This window comes from Protobothrops mucrosquamatus, unplaced genomic scaffold (genome assembly GCF_001527695.2).
Source record: "Protobothrops mucrosquamatus isolate PMUCROS unplaced genomic scaffold, P.Mucros_1.0 scaffold1341, whole genome shotgun sequence".
NCBI lineage: Eukaryota > Metazoa > Chordata > Lepidosauria > Squamata > Viperidae > Protobothrops > Protobothrops mucrosquamatus.
The window spans coordinates 277193-297261 of NW_015387538.1; the positions used below are offsets into that span (position 1 = coordinate 277193).

The window sequence follows — 20069 nt, forward strand, 5'->3', positions numbered from 1 at the left end:
GAGAAAAGGTGGCGGAACTCAAACCTGGCCACGCCCTCATCAAACCCTAGGACCGCCCCTTTAGAGAACAGGAATGCAAGTAAAATTTGGGAGGGGCTATTTCCGGTGTGGGAGGGGCTATTTCCGGTGCGGCCGGCCCGGAAAAAGGTGCCGGAACGCGGTTCCGCCGCGTTCCGGCTGAAAAAAAGCCCTGGGTATAACCCTTTTAATTATTAAGACATCAGCTGGTCCTCTTTTGTATGCCCAGTGTGACATCTTTTTTCATGTCATTCTTGTAGCCTGACATTTTAAATCTACTTTCAAATCAATTTTATTTGATGGAACTTGTTCCTTTTCCATGTCATCTTTTAAACAAAGTCTGTCTATAGAAATAGACACAATTAAAATTAACGTTTGGATCAGTTGTTCAAAAATATCCTTCAAGTATTTTGCTTTGTTCTGTGTTGTCATGATTGTTTTCTTTCAATTATAATCTTTCGTTCCTTTAATTTCATCTAGTGTCCAAATTTTAAATTCTTGGGTTTTTTTTAAGAATCTAAAACAAAAGCATTTTCTTACAGGAAATATTCTTTATAATTAATTCCAAAATCTTATTTTAAAGTTATCTGGACTCTTATCTGTAAAATCTAAAATCTGATTTCTAAAACCATAGTTTTAACCACTCTTTTTCTGTTTAGAATGTCCTTAAAATGATTATTTAAAACTTTTTTTTTTGCTAAGGTTTGAAGGAAATTCAGCTGGCACTGTAAAAGCTGAAGTTAACAAGCAGTTTCCAGAAGTGATTACCTTCATCTCCCCGAGCTCTAAACACACCAGGTTTAGAGTTTGCAATCCCTGTATGAGAAGCAACTGTCTGAAGCGCTTGTGGGTGATCTCAAGTCCTCTCCTTATCTAGAGAGGAATTATGAGCAGTTGGTCTACACCAGGGGTAGGCAACCCAAAACACTCAAAGAGCCACTTGGACTCGTTTCCCACAGAAAAAAAAAACACTGGGAGCCGCAAAACCCTTTTGATATCTAAAATGAAGATATATCTGCATATATCCTGTTTTACCTTGTATGTATGTATGTATGTATGTATGTATGTATGTATGTATGTATGTATGTATGTGTTTGTGCATATATCCTGTTTTACCTTGTATGCATATATCCTGTTTTACTGCATATATCCTGTTTTACCTTGTATGTATGTATGTATGTATGTATGTATGTATGTATGTATGTATATATACATACATGTATGTATGTATATATACTGCATATATCCTGTTTTACCTTGTATGTATGTATGTATGTATGTATGTATGTATGTGTTTGTGTGTGTGTATATAAAATAAAGGTAAAAAAGGATATATGCATTGTTACCTTCATTTTAGATGTCAAAAGGGCCTCTCTGTCTCTCTCTTTCCTCTATTTCTCTTTCCTCTCTCTTTCCTCTCTTTTTTCTTTCCTCTTTTTCTCTTTCCTCTCCCCCTCTCACTCTCTTTCCTTTCTCTCTTTCCTCTTTCTCTCTTTCCTCTTTCTCTTTCCTATTTCTCTCTTTCTCTCTTTCCTCTCTGTCTCTTTCCTCTCTCTTTCTCTCCTCTTTCCTCTCTCTTTCCTCAATCTTTTTTCTCTTTCTTTCCCTCTTTCCTCTCTTTTTCTCTTTCCTCTCCCCCTCTTTCTCTCTCCTCTCCCTCTTTCTCTCCCTTTCTTTCTCTTTCCTCTCCCCCTCTCTTTCCCGCTCCCCCTCTTTCTCTCTTTTCTCTCCCTCTTCCTCTCCCTTTCTTTCTTTCTCTTGCCTCTCCCCCTCTCTTTCCCTCTTTCCTCTCTTTTTCTCTTTCCTCCCCCCCTCTCTTTCTCTTTCCTCTCTCCTCTTTCTCTCTCTCTTTCCTCTTTCTCTCTTTCCTCTCTCTCTCTCTCTTTCTCTTTCCTCTTTCTCAATTTCCTCTTTCTTTTCCCTCTTTCCTCTAACTTTCTCTCCCTCTCCTCTCTCTTTCTCTGTCTTTCTTTTCTCTTTCTCTTTCCTCTTTCTCGGGTGGGGAGGGGAGCAGGACGGGAGGCAGCGTTGGCGGCGGCACGGCAACTTCGTCGGGGTTCCCCGCTGCCGCCCCCGGCCCGGCCGCCACCCCGCCGCGTCCTCAGTCAAACGAGCGGGGAGGGGAGCAGGATGGGAGGCAGCGGCTCCGGCAGAGGCACGGCAGCATCATCGGGTGTCCCCGCCATCCCCAGCCCGGCCACCGCCCTCGCCGGTACTCCACGCTGCCCTGCCTTGCCCTCTGCCCATCGATGGAGCCGCGGTGGAGGCAGCGCCCGCCCGAGCCGCCTGGGGGGCACCAGGAGGAAGGAGGGCGAGGAAGCCGCCGCCCCAGCCGGGACTCCGCGCTGCCTGGCCTTGCCCTCCGCCATCTGATGGAGCCGTGGTGGGGGCTGGGGCTGCGCGGCCCCTGCCAGCCCAGCTGCTCCCCCCCGGCACCCTTCTTGCCCCGGCGCCTGCCTGAGCTGCCTTGGTGGCAGCAGGAGGAAAAAGGGGAGGAGGAAGAGAAGGGCAAGGAAGCCGCCGCCAGCGCCAGGCCCCAGGAGGCGGCTCTCCTCTCCTACCTCACCCTCCGCCCATCCGATTAAGCCGCGGTGGGGGCTGGTGCTGCGCAGCCTGCCAGCCCCTCCGCCAGCTCGGCTGCTCACCCCCAGGCACCCCTCTTCCTCCCGGCGCCCGCCCGAGCCGCCTTGGAGGCAGCAGGAGGAAGGAGAGGAGAAGGGCGAGAAAACGGCTGCTGCCGTCCCAGCCGCGACTCCGCGCTGCTTGGCCTCGCCCTTCGCCCATTCAATGAAGCAGCGGTGGGGGCTGGGGCCACGCGGCCCGCTAGCCCCTCCGCCAGCCCGGCTGCTCCTCCCAGGCAACCCTCTTGCCCCGGCGCCCACCCGAGCCGCCTTGGGGGCAACAGGAGGAAGAAGGGGAGGAGGAAGAGGATGGCAAGGAAGCCGCCGCCAGCGCTGGGCCCCAGGAGGCAGCTCTCCTCTCCTACCTTTGCTGAATCTCCTTCTTCCTTCCCGGCAGCCTGGACTCCGGTGCGCCTTCCTGGCCAGCGGGTCCAATGGTTGGGCTGGCTGGGGATCGCAGGGGCTGGTCTCCCTTGGGCCGCAGCTTGCGGGAGGGCTGTCCCGTTCAGCAGAGCCTCCAGCGGGCCGCTCCCATCAGGGATCCCGGGGCTTCCCCGGGAGGCTTCAAGGCCATGAGGCCCTGGCCACGCTTCTCCCAGGGGGTGGGGCACCCGGGCACAGGGCCAATCAGGAGCCCTGCAGGAGGTAAGTCCGCCTGAGAGAGAGAGAGAAGGGAAGTGAAAGTGCCTCTCTGTCTCTCTCTCTCTCTGCAAATGGCGGAGGAGGCTCCGGAGCCGCAGGTGATGGCTCAGAGCCGCATGCGGCTCCGGAGCCGCAGGTTGCCGACCCGTGGTCTACACACTGGCTCTTCACTCTGCCACAGTTGTCTTTGTCATTTCTTCCCTGGAAGTCCCATTCACACATGTAGTTGAGTTTTTGTCCAATATTTCACAATATTTTTATAAGGTTCTAAGGTGGGCAGTAAGGAACTTGCAGCCCTCATCCTAAATTCCATAGCCCTTTGCACGCAAGCAAATCAGACCTTGGAAAAGAGCAGTCTGTCTCTTATTTGGCAGGCTGCTATGAATACAACAAGAAAAAGAGAAGTAGAAGAAGCCATAAAGAGAGAGAATGAAGTGCCCGACCTGTCATTTGCTTCATTCCCCCACCTTCCAGCCCCATTGCTTTAGCTAAAGCTCAGGCAAGTTTGCTGTTGCAATACATTCAAGCAGTAGAGAATATTTGGAAACAGAGATTTTTCCCAAAGCCCCAGAATTCTGCTCAGTGAATGAAAATGCAAATTACTTGACATTTCCGAAGCACTTGTCACAGGAAAGCACTGCCTTGGCAATGGATCTGTGCAGAACACCAGTCCTGATCATCTTTTGGAAGTCATCTTCTAAGGTCTGTATCACATACTGCAAGAAGAGGATTCGGCCAGAAATCATCTCTTCCTGTGGATGTCAGACAATTTGAAAGAGAGAATAATGAATCACAGTATTGTATCACTATGAAGCAATTGATCTGCCCACATAGTGGAAGTCCCACCCAAATAAACTGGTTACCAACATAATGGACAACTGAAGTGAAAAACTGGTATTGTAACAGGAAGCAGCAGAAATAAGGCATATCTCAATAATTGGCTTTGTACCATATACCCTGATTGATTCATTTGTGATAGAGTTTGTGGTTTTAGCGTTTTATACAAAGCAGGCTATCAATCCATAATATTGCTTGTTTGCGTATAGAGTTTTATGTGAGTGAAGCAACTTGTTTTGTTAACCCATAATTAAAGTTGAACACGGGGATCAACCCAACCAGGGTTTTAAAAATGACCTGTTGATATTTGTGGATGTTATGCATGCAGCCAGTACAAAAACAAGAACGAGGGCCTGATTCATAGATGGACTGGGCTGCAAAATGTGATGTTTACTACACACACTGCGTGGTAGTGATAGAGGACTCTGCTAGTTGCATGTGATCCATACAGTTTCTGCTCTTTCAACAGGGAAAGTGAACAGTAAAAACAGGAAATTTCCTGGTCAGAAAGATTAAATTATTAATGACATGTGTTAATCTTGTGATGATCTAGCATCCAACTCCTTTATTCTTAGAATTCAAGATTTAGCTATTTACAGCATTCTAAAAAAACAGAATCCCATCTCAGAACAGTCACATGACTGGTGTCATCCCACATTTAAACTAAACTAAAAGCTCTCCAGAAGTGCCCCAATTAAATCAACTTCAGGCAGGCAATCAATTTTGGGGAATTTTTTCTTCCAAGGAGAGTCACAAAATGGAGGTCATGATAGAAAAGCAATTTTGCAGATTCCCCAGTCCAGAGTGCTGCAGGCCAGTAGGGGAATAAGGCTGAATCAGGAGAATCCTCTACATTTATTTAGCTAGTGCGAGACCTGCTGGCATGCCTGCTGACATGTCCACCAGTTGAAAATGACCAAGAGCTGTGGGGCAAATCCCACCCCTTTGTCAGGTGCCAGTTTAACTAGGGCTGTGTCTCCTGTCTGCTCTAGCTGCATCTGTTTGGAAAGCAAGTGGGGCTTACAAGATCCATGTGCCCCAAAACGTTGTGAGTCCATGAATAACTAGACATAAGTGGAATCTGGGAGTTCATGAGACATTGAGAGATGGTGAAAAGTATAATTCAGCTTTGGTTCAGGAAAACCTGGTTGGATGGCTGGACTGTGAGCTGCGGATGACAGGGAGGCTACATTGTGCAGAGATAGCTTTCAAGAACAATTAGGGTTTTCAGGCTGAATACAAGGGACATGTAGAGATGCCCAAGATATGAGAAGCAGAGCATTTTGCTGCATCAAAACCACATAAAATAGAGTTAATTCATTTCAGCTCCTCCTTCAGAACAGTCATGTGGTTCCGAGATAGATTGCTTAATAAACTCTGGTTTACTAATAATACCTCAGTGGCTTTTTTCTGCTGTACCTTCAGAGCAGACTGGTCTGATTCAAACTGTTTGTTTTTATTGGCTTGATTCAGACTGTTTGCTTTTACACATTAAGGATTTTTTACAAAGCTCAGTTTCTGAGCTTTTCTTCTCATCTAAAGGGGGCTCATCAACATACCTGTACTTCCATGATCTTACTTAGCAGTTGCCAGTCCCACACCACTGTATCAGCTGTTGCTGGATGAAGTCTAAAAATTAGAATTAAGCTTTCTATATCATCACATATTTGTCAAAACTTTCTGCTAAACAGTTTAGATGTAGTACATTTCAAATTAAAACGAATCTGTTGTTTCCTTATGGGTTGTATTTGTTAAAAAAACAAAACAAAACAAAGCAAAATTAATGCTCACATCCCTTCAGTTTAGGGCAGGGACACCTAATCATTCAGAGCCCTGGCATTTATGACATTTAGAAATAATATCAAAGAAAACCTCTGCCATGGGAATGAAACTTTGCCTTATCAATTATGATCTTAACTGATACCACAACCACAAAGCTAAGAAAGTATAATGGCCTGATACAAAATCCTACCAAATAACTGGAGTGGGAGAACACTTACGCCTGGATTTTCATCAACAACATATAAGCATCCTTCTGTATCTCCTGTTGCCCCTCTTGGTGCTCTGAGCTCAGCAAAATCTGCCTGACCACATAGGTTGTGACTTCTTTTGGTGGGTAGTATTTACAAGATACATAGTCCATAAGGAAATCCAAGGTTCCCTGAAAAAAATTCTCTTCAATTGTGCTGGACACCATGTTTAATCTCCGGAATGGAATAGGTTGGGCTTTTAGTCTTTTATCCTGTGCATAAAGGAAGATCAACATGCATACGGTATCTGGTAGTAATTACATGGGGTGAAAAACTTCAGATAATTGTATTGTTAAGTTTGCACATTTTTGAAAATATTTTTGATTATTACACACAAAATTATAGACATTGGTTAGAATATTTCTTTCAGTTTTAGTTGAAAATGAAAAACCTTCTAATTCAAACTTTGCAAGACTTATGTATTTGCTCCTACACTGAACCTCTTCACGAAACTGAAAGTTCTGTGATATTAAGCACTTCTTTACAATAAAATGTGTGCTGTGGTTCAGTGATCCCTAACCTCTTTTGGAGCAGCAAACACATATCATAGGTTCTCCCCCAAATACACACACATGGAGGTTAAAATTGTCCATTTTCAAAAGGTTGCTATAACATACAATATCCATTAGCTGGCTGGTGATATGACTCCCTGATGCACCCTATAGGTATGTATAGCTGGAGGGTAGGGATGGCGAAGAAATGACTATACCTGCATGATGGTATCATCAAGCAAATGACATGACTCTTGTACTTTTCTTTAAAACTCATGTCATTGCATAATCATGCTATTTGCATAATTATGTTATCTCACATGTATTATTTTAATATCATTGTAGCTTGTGGAGATGCTGCTGTCTCTAGGATACTCATCACTTTCATTTGATCTTTTTCAGGGCATTAGATATATTTATCAACGAAGCTGTGGATTGCAACCATTCACCATTTTTATTTTTTAAGAGATCTATATGGACTCCAAGGACTCTTAAAAACAGGCTGGTACTTACTTTTTCAACAGTCTTTATGAAATTAATGAGTGGAGTGGTATAGTGTTCTGACAAGCACTAAAGGAGGTGCTCACAGGGCCCACATTAGAGATCTCAATTCTGGTTTATCATGCTGGGTGCATTAGATTGAACATGCATGTAGCCTTGTTGGGCTCAAGCTTCAATTGATGTTGGCTATTACAACCTGCTTGGTCTCAGCCTTGTCCTCTTTAATGTGGTGCCATCCACCTTTTAATAACCAAGCCAGAGATTCTGTTTGACAACTTGATTAAGGAAGATGATTTAGGAAGAAACATACACTGCTAGGATGACATTTATTAGAACATGTTGCTATCTGTACTTTAATGTGAACTTTGTGCTCTTAGGGGAGGTGAGATTGTTTTGTTTTTATAACCAAACAGTTAAACCAGAATGTAATAAGACATCACCTGATAGTTGAGATTTGATAGATTTGCACATTGTGCAAACCCGTAAATTATTTCCTTGTAATTTACTGGACTAGTACAGTTGGCTGAATTTCCATAACATACTGAGCCAAAACCAAGTAAATCACATTTTCGCTTAGATGATATCTGAATGACATCAGACAGGAACTCTGCTTTTATAAGCTACATTTTGGAGAAGAGATTTTAATGTTCATAATTTTTATTAATAAAGCCTTGAACTGTGGGATTGTAACATAATGCCCAAATGTCTGGGGATGATGGCCGAAAGTTCCAGTTTGATCTATTCCATTCCATCTCTATCATATGGCAAAACATTATTCTACTGTTTTTGGATTATAAAGCTTATGCCTTAATAATGGGATAAATGTAATGCAACTGGAAGAAAGCTCTTTAGCTGTGCAAACAGCTTTGATGCTACCATTGGCTTTGGATAGAAAGGAAGGCTAAATCTTAGGACCTGCAAATTCAGTAGAACAGTTGTGTGTGTACATAAAATCACCTACTATATTTACACCCAAGAATATTTATAACAAAAAAGAACTTGCCTTCCAAAATGGCTATGTTTCCCACCATGTCAGCATCTACTTAAAGTGGCACCGACTTTTTGATGAAAAAGTATGACTTTTCTCATATTTTGTTTTATTTGATAGAAAATGTAATCCTATCAATTCACTTGAGCTGGACAACCTTATAGCTTTCTGCAAACAAACTATGCAATCTAAAGCAAGCAAGTTTGAGTTGTGGAGCCAGTGTATCTCACTGCTATTCTGAGTCTTAAAACTCTTAAAATCCAGATTGAGGTGGACTTCAAAGTCCTGCTTGGGATATGGTTATCTCCTGCAAATTACCTTTCGTGACTCCTTTTCCACCACATTTTGAAGAAGGGGGTGATGTACAGGGATTCCATGGCAATACTGTAGTGTTTTCAGCCAGACCTTGATATCAGTCCGCTTGGATTGTTCCTGAACATTTGATTCCATGGCATGCCGTGGTTTTTTTGCCTGGTGCAAAAGCTGATCAGCTTCAGCTACAGATCTGGCAGTGTTCAAAGAAGAGTAGCGGAGACTTGGGGATAGTCTTTGAGGCAGGGGATAGAACCGTAAGCTGGGTTTTTTTTCAGATGAGCAAGCCTGGGGAGGTTCTACACAGTCCAAGAGCATTGGACGTTCAGTACCATCATTACCTGATGAGAAAGAGAAAACATCAGATTCCAGCTGAGGGCTTTCCAAAGAGCCCAAATCACTGTTGTAAGTGGTGTGACTGCTGCCTTCAGATTCCTCACTATAGTTGGAATGGCAGAAGAAGCTGTTACTTGGAAGGTAGTCTGGTTTTCCTACACCTACTTTGGGGGAAGATCGTTCACGGTCCTGAACCCACATGGTCACTGGCACAGTACATTTGCTCTCAGCATCAACAAGAGTGAGAACATTAGGAGAGCAGATGGGCTCAGGGCAGACTGAAGTTGACGGCTTCAGGTCCCAGGCAAAGCAGCTATGGTTCTGGAGGGAGTTGATCATGACCTCCTCAGGCTTTGTAAGATCAATAATCTCCAAGTCATTGCATGCTGTTGTTCTCACAACTATGTCTTCTCCAGTGAGATCAATAATATCCTACAAAGAGAGACAGGGGAGAGGAGATTATTTAAGGTAGTTAAAATGCTGGACTGGATCCAAAGAAGCATATATAGTTTCAAGTCTTCACTTGAACACTGAGACTCTTGTTGACTTTGAGCCAGATTAGATGCAGCAACAAGTACTCTCCAGGAAATCTGGGAAATAAAGAAAACCCTTATATATTAATTTCTGGCCAGCTGCTTCCCCTCCTATTAATTTATCAGAGCATTACACAGAATGGCAAACAGGAACTCAAAACCACAATAATTCCTTCTTATACTGCAGAGATCTCCAAACTTGGCAACTTTAAGATTTGTGATCTTTGGAACTCTGGGAGTTGAAGTCCACAAGTCTTAAAGTTGCCAAGTTTGGAGATCCCTGTTGTACAGGGATGCTGAAAAGCTTAACACATCAGCAGAAGTAATACTATTGCTTCAGCCCAGGTATTGAGGACACTGCTGCCTAAGCACAGCCTTTCAGCTTCACGTGGGGATAGTTATTGCCTATGAAATTCAGGCACCTGATTGGCATGGAGCTGGAAAGAACCTAGTCCCTGAATTTGAGTAAGACTCAATACTTCTTGCAAAGTTAGTTTTTCACCTCCCTCCCAAATACAAATTACTTCAAACAAAGCAAAAAGGGTTTATTAAGGGAGGGTTTTCATGTCTTTATATAGAATTGCATATATTTGATATTTGTGATAGATGCATCATGAAGCAATCAATAAAAGACACAGATCCTAGATACCCTTTGAGAAGTAGCAAATTGATGAGGTTAAAATCCCTTTCTTTTTCACCCAGGTTTGTTTTGTTCTTAACATTTGCAAATATATTCAAGGACTTCAGAATAAATTTATATTGGTTAGTCTCTGAAAAGGCTAGGTTTAACTTCAAAGGAACTGACCTTTGGCTGAAGGGAAAAAATGATTCTTTGAAGTTAAAAAAAGGCATAGACTGCCCTGCTAAACTGCCACTTCTTCAGGTTTTTGAACTCCTCTTGCTAGAATCTTGTGGTATTTGAAAGATGCCTCAGAATTAATGGGTCAACGGAATTTCTTTGGGGCAGAAAAGTGACCTGCAAATTTTCATTGACTGGGCAAGAAAATATCCATCACTCTGACTTATCTCTTAGCTGGCGTTCCCAACAGCTTTGATCTTAACTTACTTTCCCCAATTTCCCATTCCCTAGTCTTTCAAACTTTTGAAAATCAATCAGTTTTCTGATTATTAGAATACACTACTGAAGAGAAAATCACATTTAAAATCCTGGATAAACTTTAAATATACAGAGAAATATAGAAAATGCAAATGCCAAATTCTGTATTCACCACCTGAGACTGGAAAAACTGAGGGTCTCCAGAGATTTTTGATTACAATAATAAAATATAATCTGGTCTTATAAGATTAACTGTTTCTCTGAATGTGGATCCTTATGTAGTCAAAATACTCATATCCACACCTGTTATCATTCTTATACAAGAAAGAGACAAGTAGAAGTAAGCCTAAGAAATATCATGGTTTGCTTAAGATGAAAACGTTTGGGGAGGAAGGAAGCAGGGGGGGGGGAGTAGAAAAAGAGCAAAGCAGCCCAACAAAGACTGAGCGTGTTTAATTAAAATGCTATCTATTCAAGGGAAAAATTGAGAATTGAGAGATTGGGGAAAGGAAGGAGGAAAATTTGGGATTCTGGAACAGGATGCCCTTGGAAGTACTATGCACTGCTACACTTTGTTGCAAATCTCAGTGTTTGCTTAATGAAAGAAGAGTAATTGTAAATGAAGCATGAAAAATTACAGAGGGTGCATTTTAAAGCGTAAAGAAATCAGTGTGCTAAACTGGTTTCTCCTTTTTCAAAATAAAAGGTCCTGATCTACCACTTGGGCACAAGATGGATTCAAATGGGAGATTTCTTACAGAATGAGTAGCAGCTCGTTTTGCTAATACCAACATTTGCAGCATGGCTTACAATTCATTTTATAAAGCAGCAAAACACACATATTAAGAGTGCTAGACAAGATGGGTTATCCTTAAATGGTTGATTCCTCCTTAATTTTCTGGCTGCTCATTGACAGATGCAGAAAGCACAAGTGTGATGACCTTGCCTGGGAATAAAGGCCAAGTACTGTAGCCAGACTGTTAAGTCTCAGGGTCATCAGTGTTTATTTACCACCCACTCCTTCCTGTACTTGCTATCTCTAAAAGCATTTAGCTGATTGCAATAGGCACAAAAAGAAAAGAAGGGAGGATTATTTTACTAATTCTCAGATGTTCCAACTGCCTCACTCTTTTTCATATTAACTCACCAAACTCTCAAAGGAAATAGCTTTCCTATTATAAGCCCCCCCCCTCCCCATAATAACAGTGTTATAGTAATATGTTTCAAATAGCCAAAACACTCATGAGTGCCAATATATTAATCCAGTGTCTATGCAGATTCTGTCATCCAGGACATAGTTATCCCAAAGGTGCTTTTTTCATGAGACAACTGAACTTTGTTTTTCTTTGAAGCTGAAGAAACTATTAAGTTTCTTGGACAAGAAACTAAATGTCATCAAAGAAAAACAAGAAAGTCCAGTTGCCTCATGAAAAAGCACCTTTGGATGCTTTTTTGACAATAGCTGATTGTTTTGATAATAGCTTATTATTTGACAATAGCTACTATCCTGAGTGTTGGCACATTATACAAACCTCCTAGTTGGTGAAATACAAACAACAGTATGCCGGCTTGTAAGGCAGTCTCTAGATATCCTAGCTTGCCTAGAAAGCATGAAACATACTAAGGATAAAACCAGGCTTTGGTTGCACTTGTGTCATTTTGGTCCAAATGTGCCAGAACTGACTAGTAAGTTCTTTACTATTAGTAGGGAATAATGCAAGTAACACAGGTGCAACTAAAGCTAATATTGAAAAATGTGTCAATAGACAAAACAGCTGTAAAGAATGTTGTCAAAGAAAGCAAGGAACTGCTAAGATTGAAAGAGGCTGAGAAAATGTAGAACAATTTTGATGGAAATAAAAAAAATATTTGCGGAGCAAGTGAAAAAGAGCTAAATGGGGGTGAAGAGTGACTAGATTTAAACATAAAAGCGATGAAATTATATGAGATTAAATTGAAGTAATGGCATTCTGGAAAGTGTACTTTAGAAATCTATATGGAAATAATATGTTAAAAAGTGGAACTAAAATAAATACTATTAAAATTAGTGTCCAAGAAAATATTTGATGAAAAGGAAATCATAATTACTTTGTAAATGTTAAAAATGGTAAACTTGGACATATTTATAGAATATAAATATAAATACAGAAGTGCCACTGGATAAACACAAGAATCTGGACATAATTCAGCACAACTTGTTTAATGTGTGGATGATGGCTACACCTGTGCCTAATGATTGGAAGAACAATGTTATTACCTTACACAAGAAAAAAACATAACAAATATGAATGCAAAACTACTAGGGATTATTCTTTTAAATGAGCCTAGGAAAGTGTTTGGCAGAATACTGATTGAAAGGGTTCAAGAAGTGAAATGCAATGTGGCTTTAATATGTAAGGAAAGGAAAGCGTAGACCACATCTTTGTTCTCTAGTACGTCTCTGAGAAATACCATGTATGAATATCAGAAAGAAAAAAAATGAAATTTTACTGTATGATATGGAGAAAATACATGGTAGTTAACAGGCTTAAGTTATAGAATATATTGTGCAAGTATGGACCTGAAGGTTGGTTGTCGAATGCAATGATTTTGATGGGAATAAATTGCATCTTTAGCAGTGGTTTAACATTGAGCAGGAAGTGAGACAAGGACAGTTGATAATTTCTTAGTTGTTTTATTATATTTATTATGGATCAAGTCACTTTTTGCGAGATGAGTGGCCATATAAATTTGATAGATGATTGGTAGACAGACAGAAAGAAGGCTAATAGTGCTGTTAGAAATACTATCAATGAGAAGTATGAATCTGAACATTATTTTACTGAAAGCTAAAATATTCTGTTGACAGGGAAAATAGAGTGAACAATTGCAAAAATTAGAGCAGTAAAAATGGATTTGTTGTATCCTATTGGTAAATCCTCTCAGATATAGTTTTCAATGGCTGCCTCCCACCAGAATCCAATAAAGCTAAAATAATCACTTCTAAAACATGGCAAACCTCAAGACAGAGTTGAAAGCTACCACCCAATCGTCCTTTTGAGCTCCTGCTACAAACTCCCAGAACAATTAATTATAAATAGGATAGGTCCCATAATAGATAAACATCTGCCCATGGAACAAGCCAGCTTCCAACAAGACTGGAGCTGTGTAGACCAGTTACTAAGCCTAACAGGCCCTATAAAGCAAGATTCCAACAAGGCCTTAAAATCACAGCTGTGTTCATAGACCTAACTGGCAGACGACACAGGAAGGATGGGTTGTTATACAAACTGTGCCATATTATCCTGCAAAAATCTCTAGCGACTAATTAATAATATGCTGAGTGATGGGTCCTTTCAGATAATAATGGGGGAACAACATAACAGCCTCTCACAAGGCTCTGTAATGTCACCTATACCAGGGCTTTTCAACCTTTTCACTCATTGTACCACTTTTAGGATATGTCAATATCCGAGTACCACCAGTCGCCTAGCAAGGTGTCAAAAACTTGATGACCAAAAAAAAAAAAAAATAGCGGGGGTGGGGTGTTTGGTTTTTATTTCCCCCATCTGCTGGCTGGTTGCAGCAGGTTTTGGTTACTTCACATGACCCTGGGACACTGTGACCATCATAAATATGAATCAGTTGCCAAGCATCTGAATGTAAATCACAATATCCTGGGGATGCTGCAACATTCCAGCTGATCGGCACTTCTTCTGGGCTCAGCAGAAACGCCAGGATCAGTGCTGCTTTCCAGCTGATTGGTGCTTCTTCAGGGCTCAGCAGAAGTACCAGGATGAGCACCGAGCTCTAGCTAGAGCCTGGCGCTGATCCTGGCGCTTCCACTGAGCCCTGACAGTCTCGAAGAAGCGCCGATCAGCTGGAAAGCAGCATTGATCCTGGCGCTTCCGCTGAGCCCTGCAGCTCCAGCCATCTCTCGCTTAGGCTTGTGCGGTGCTGCCACCGGTTCAGCTCATTCCCCTCCCCCGCTACCACTTTTCTAGGATGGTTGCGTACCACCTGCCAGGTGCCAATGTACCACAGGTGGTACCTGTACCACTGGTTGAAAAGCCCTGACCTATACTATTCAACTTATACATATCGGATATAAGGGGAGCAAATTTGGATACGCTGATTATTTGGCCATAGAAGTACCAGAAAAACACATGGAGGTGGCTGACAGCTTACTGTCCAAAGATCTTAAAATCTTGGGAAAATTATTCACTGACTGGAGGCTCATTCCTAGCACTAGCAAAATAGTAACTACATGCTTCCACCTTAACAACAAACTAGCATATGAAGCCCTGAAGGTCTTCTTAAACAACAATTACCCCCCTATGATCCCCATCCAAATTACTTTGGAGTAACAGATTCTCTCCTACCAGATACACCTAGAGCAGGGGTAGGCAACCTTGGCTCTTTTATGACTCGTGGACTTCAACTCCCAGAATTCCTGAGCCAGCATGGCTCAGCATGGAAACCTCTCCATTTCTACTCAGTGTGGCTGGCTCAGGAATTCTGGGAGTTGAAGTCCACCGAGTCATAAAAGAGCCAAGGATGCCTACCCCTGACCTAGAAAATACAGCAGCAAAAATCAATACAAGGAACAACATACTCCAGAAATTATGTAGAACTAAATGGGGAGTTTCAGTTGCCACCCTCAGGTCATCAGCACTAGGACTGATCTCTGCAGCAGAATACTGTGCCCCTACATGGCTTAATAGCTGCCATACTAGTAAGTTAGATGCCAGACTCAATGACACTATGAGGATTATAAGCGGATGTATTAAAACCACTCCGATTTGCTGGCTTCCTGTTCTGAGCCATTTAGCACTGCCAGCTTTATGAAGGCACAATGCACTAGTGAGAGAATACAGAAAAAATATGAGCAACTCATTCCTACCAGTGCATGCCGACCTTCTTCATTTATCAGTCAGAAGACTCAAATCCAGGAAGCCCCCACCGGCACTTGCACAACATCTGCCCAACAACTTTAACATCAATTCCCGATGAAAAGTGAAATGGGTTGCTGAACGCCCAGACATAGGAAGACATACAAAAGACCCATAAAAAAATGCCAGGCTTTGAAATAATCCTAAATAAGATTCACACCTCACACCTCTGCTGGGACTCACTGTATAAATGGGGTGTAGTATCCTCCACTCAATGTGACTGCAGGGTTCCACGTCAAACTGTAGATCACACTGTGACTGGCTATAAGCTGAGGGCATATATTGGTTCAGTATCTGATATTTTTAATATAAACGATGCTGCACTTCAATGGTTAGATGGCCTAGGCATTGATATTTGAACGTAGATCTTTTTAACATTTATATTTTATTGTGTTTATTAATCTAGGTGAATTATTAATATATATTGCTAGTCCATGTATGATATGCCATATTCTAAAAATAAATAAATAAATTGAATAATTTTAAGATATGCAAATGTTCACAGTTAAAAGAAACTGTTGAAAGAAACAAAGACAGCATAAATGTGTGCATCTCTACCTTGTTATACAACAATAAGAGTTTGGTACATCAAGAAAAACAAAAAAGATTACAGTGGGAAGCAGTTATTTGTATTGGCTTCTCTACCTTTTGTCTAAATTCAGGTGTACCGTGTGTGTGTGTGTGTGTGTGTGTGTGTGTGTGTGTGAAAACAAGAAGGGGGGCCAAGAATGAATGGGTGATATGTCCTGAATACAAAAGTAAGTGATTAGCTGATAGAAGATCATACAGAGAGAATAAATGAAGACTGCAGCAAGGGTGAATGGGTTGAGAGCTCATTTTCCTCTATAAATAAATGAACAAATATATTATTGTGTTGTCTTTATCTAGTTTTAAGACTTGTGTGGAGAACAGATGTTTTAGGTCATATTGATGTAGAAATATTGAAAATTCAAAAGAATTCACAAACTTTTAAGCACCACTGTATTTGAGGGTATCGTAATAGGAAGGTTGCTTAGTAAACAGCACAATGCTATATTAGCTGTATTAATTTGAAGAAGGTAGCAAATGAAGGCCTTCCCCTGGGAATTATAGTCACTCATCTTTTGGCATGGTAATATTATATTTATGCCAGATAATTTTAATAAATTCTGGAATGTGTAATTCCAACACGGTAGTTACTATTTATTTGAAAGATACTTATTTCTATCCCTGTTTTCTTAAACAATACTTTCAAAATATTTTAAAACATATTCACATCAATAGAAACAAATATTCAATGTAAGATAAAATAAAACAATTAGAATCACTACCAAAACTATACACATTCAGAATGACCTTCATCTGGAGCCACTCATTTTGTAGAGCATACTAAAATTGGAACTGAATGGAAGTGAAGTGGCAAACAATTGAATATATTTTAATACTGGTATGTCATGTTTCAGCAATCAGACTCAGTAATAACCTGTTCCACCTGTTCCAAAGCAGCTTAAACTCCCACTGCTTTCCAAGGGCTGCCAATTTTAGCAAGATCTTATTACAGAATTAATAACTTTGGTCAATATGGTATTATTAAATCATCTTACATACAACTTTGGCCACTATTGTTTTTATTTTGTGTCAATTCTCTGTTGCAAAGATTGTTTTTCATGGTGATGCATTTGATGACTTTTCTTTTTTACAGCAAATGATAAAGGTAGTCCTCTATTTACAATCATTTATTTAGTGATTGTTCGAAGTTACAACAGCACTGAAAAAGGGACTTTTGACCGGTTTGACCATTGCAACATCCCCATGGGCACATGATCAAAATTTGGACTCTTAGCAACCAGCAAGTATTTACGACAGGGGTCATGTCACCACTTTTTGTAACCTTCCCAGATGGTTCCCAACAAGCAACGTCAATGGGGGAAGCCAAATTTGCTTAATGACCACACAATTCACTTAACAATTACAGTGATTTGTTTAACAACTGTGGCAAAAAAGGTCATTAAATGCACCATAAGTTACTTAACAATTGCCTTGCTTAGAAACAAAATTTTGGGCTCTATTGTGGTAATAGGTCAAGAACTACTTGCATAGGCTTGGGAAATCTTGAGAGCTTATATCTAGATGTCTGCATATAACAATTTTATATGTTTTAATATGGACATTACATGGATTTGCATGTAATCAACATCCATTTCTTCTATTTCTTAAGATAGTTTGTTTTTTGCTATCCTGATTGTAAATCAGTTACATTACATCATAACTTAACACACATAACTTCCTCATCACAAGGGGAAAAAACCCAGCAAGATTCAGCGACAGTCATGTTACTTTCACCAATTTTCCTCCCTATCTTCAGCAAGACTGAAATAAAGCAATATTTTTATTACCTATAATAGTAATAGTTCAATGAAATCCACACGGATTTCCTCTAAACTGAAAGTCATCAACTTTCAGTTTCAAGCAATGGGGTCAAGTTACTGCTTGCCTGCATCCCAATTCTTTTAATTTTAGATTGTATGAACCACACGGTGAACTCAGGTTCGGCTAGTTTTCCATGTTTAATCTGTCAACAGCACTTGGACTATTTTAAGGCATTTACCGTTATCGGCCATTGTCATTTAAATTGTAACCGTTTTTTTTTTTTTAAGCCGACGTTTGGGCATTTACTACAGTTACGCGGCAGAGCAAATATTTTACAAGCTTCAACCCCTGATCAATTAAACGGATCAGGCGACAGGGAAGGGGTCTCAGTCCAGTGGCCAATAGGACTGGGTGAGATGGACAAACGAATGGCAGTTTCCAGTGGCTCTTCTAAGGTCTGCTTCGGTATTGGCGAGAAGCCGGCTCTCGGGGCTAAAATGGGACAAGAGGACAGCGCAACACGATCAAGCGCCGAGACGGGATTCAAAAGGAGAACACAGTGCAGGGACATCATCTCCAATACATCCCCATCCCGAGAGCCGAGGAGTAACGCACAGGGACCCCTGAATAAGGAAGCTGCAAAAGCAATCGGTCGGGAAGAGTTCCTCGGATTTCCGAAGACAACGCGCAGCTTCGCCTTATGGGGCGAGAGGGAAACCAAGCATTCAAGTGGCACTCCGGGCAACTTCGCTTCAGAAGTGCGTTTTCCTCTCTTCCCAAATCCCCGCACGCGTGTTTTCAGAAGGACGGATCTTTCCCCGCTCGCCAAACTCGGCTGGTCGGGAAATCCGAGCTCGGGTTGCGAGCCTCCCCGGCATCTATCGCCGCACAACGCGGCAAGAAAAGAAGCGGCTCGGGGAAGGCGAGACCGAGGGCTCCGGCAGACACGGCAAAAGGAGAATCGGGACAGCCAGAAGCCGCCTTGTAACGAGCGACTAGAATCAAGGGAATCCTCTCCCGCAACAGCGAAAACAGGAAACACCACCATCTTTACTGCGGGCAAACGACGCCCTGACCTGCCCTGCCCGACTCACCAGGGGCTGAGAGAAACTGCCGTTTAGCTGCTCTCGCTTCCATTTTCTTCTCTGGAGTAAGCACCCGCGGCAGTGCCGCGAGGGATCCGCAGAGTCTTCCTCTCCCGAACGCGCTTCTCGGGGGAGCACCGCACCTTCATCCATCGCGCCCCTTTCCGCGGTCCGCCTCTAGAGGGCGTGGCCCGCGAAAGAGGCGTGGCCGGTCAGCCTGACCCCGCACTCCTCACCCACGCAGCGGTTTGATTCTGTTGCTGCGCCGCGGCTGTTACAACTGATCCGTTCTAGATTGCCAAACGTAAAAGTATTCTTTGCAGCTAGGACATTCTCCCCCAAAGCACAGCGATAGCCGTTAAGTTGAAGTCTTCACTGATTGTGCTTGCTTGAATGTCAAAATAGTCAGGAAGCTTAAAAATACAATAACAAACGGATGAGAAATGGCATACATGAATATCAATGGAAAAATTTTGTTGATGTATGGGCTCTTAATGGAAACATTTTGTGTATGTATGCCTTCAAGTCAGTTTTAACTCCGAGTGACTGCCTAGCTCTGTTGGACACAAAATAAGAGTTACAAATTAAAATTCACTCAGTTTTAGTTGCAAATAGAAAAGAAGTTTATTAACCTTAACAATAACGGTTTACAAAGTGTGGTGGATTCAGGAAGGCTAGTGATGCAACATAGCCAAACGCTGAACCACACTCATGTTTCAGAATCACACATTATACATCAGCGGTTCTCAACCTATGGGTCGCGACCCCATTTGGGGTCGATCGACCATTTCACGGGGGTCGCCAAGCAAGGCTGTCTGCCATTTTTTTTGTCCGCCATTTTCCCCCCCTTTTCCGGCAGGTGCCTTACCTCCCTTGGGCTGGGCCAGCTGGTGGTCGGTCTGCTCCGTCTCTGCCGCTTGCCAGCTACACCTCGGCCGGCGCAGGGGACGGAACCACGCATGCGTGGCGCTCCCGGGCAGGGAAAGTCCTTGACTTACGACCGGTTTAGTCCTCGACTTACGACCGGTTTAATCCTCGACTTACGACCGGTTTAGTCCTCGACTTACGACCGGTTGGGGGTCGCGGCATTAAAAAGGTTGAGAACCACTGTTATACATCCTATCACAACGCCCCATTCCCTCCCCCATGGTCCCATTGGCATAGGCTTTGGAGGTTACAATCTATCAGAAGCGCCTAACAAGAATACATTATCTCCGCCCCTGTTTGCTTACATTATACTAATAAGATCCCTCTTCTCCTCTCTTGTTTATTAAGACCATATATGTACATGCTCATCAATCTTGGAGAGAAGATGTCTTCCATCTTCTTACACCTTAC

General features: G+C 42.1%; 1 protein-coding gene across 1 annotated transcript in view; it reads right to left on the bottom strand.

The window, feature by feature from the left end:
- Positions 1 to 18880, bottom strand: part of SIMC1 (SUMO interacting motifs containing 1) — a 26752-nt gene extending 7872 nt beyond the window's left edge. The window contains exons 1-5 of the mRNA XM_015821524.2: positions 18741 to 18880; positions 8447 to 9208; positions 6119 to 6360; positions 5678 to 5747; positions 3885 to 4033 (exon numbers count right to left, since the gene is read on the bottom strand). Of these exons, the coding sequence (XP_015677010.2) occupies positions 3885 to 4033; positions 5678 to 5747; positions 6119 to 6360; positions 8447 to 9115 (1130 nt within the window). The 5' untranslated portion in view covers positions 9116 to 9208; positions 18741 to 18880. The remainder of the gene's footprint in view (positions 1 to 3884; positions 4034 to 5677; positions 5748 to 6118; positions 6361 to 8446; positions 9209 to 18740) is intronic.
- Positions 18881 to 20069: the final 1189 nt, after the last annotated feature.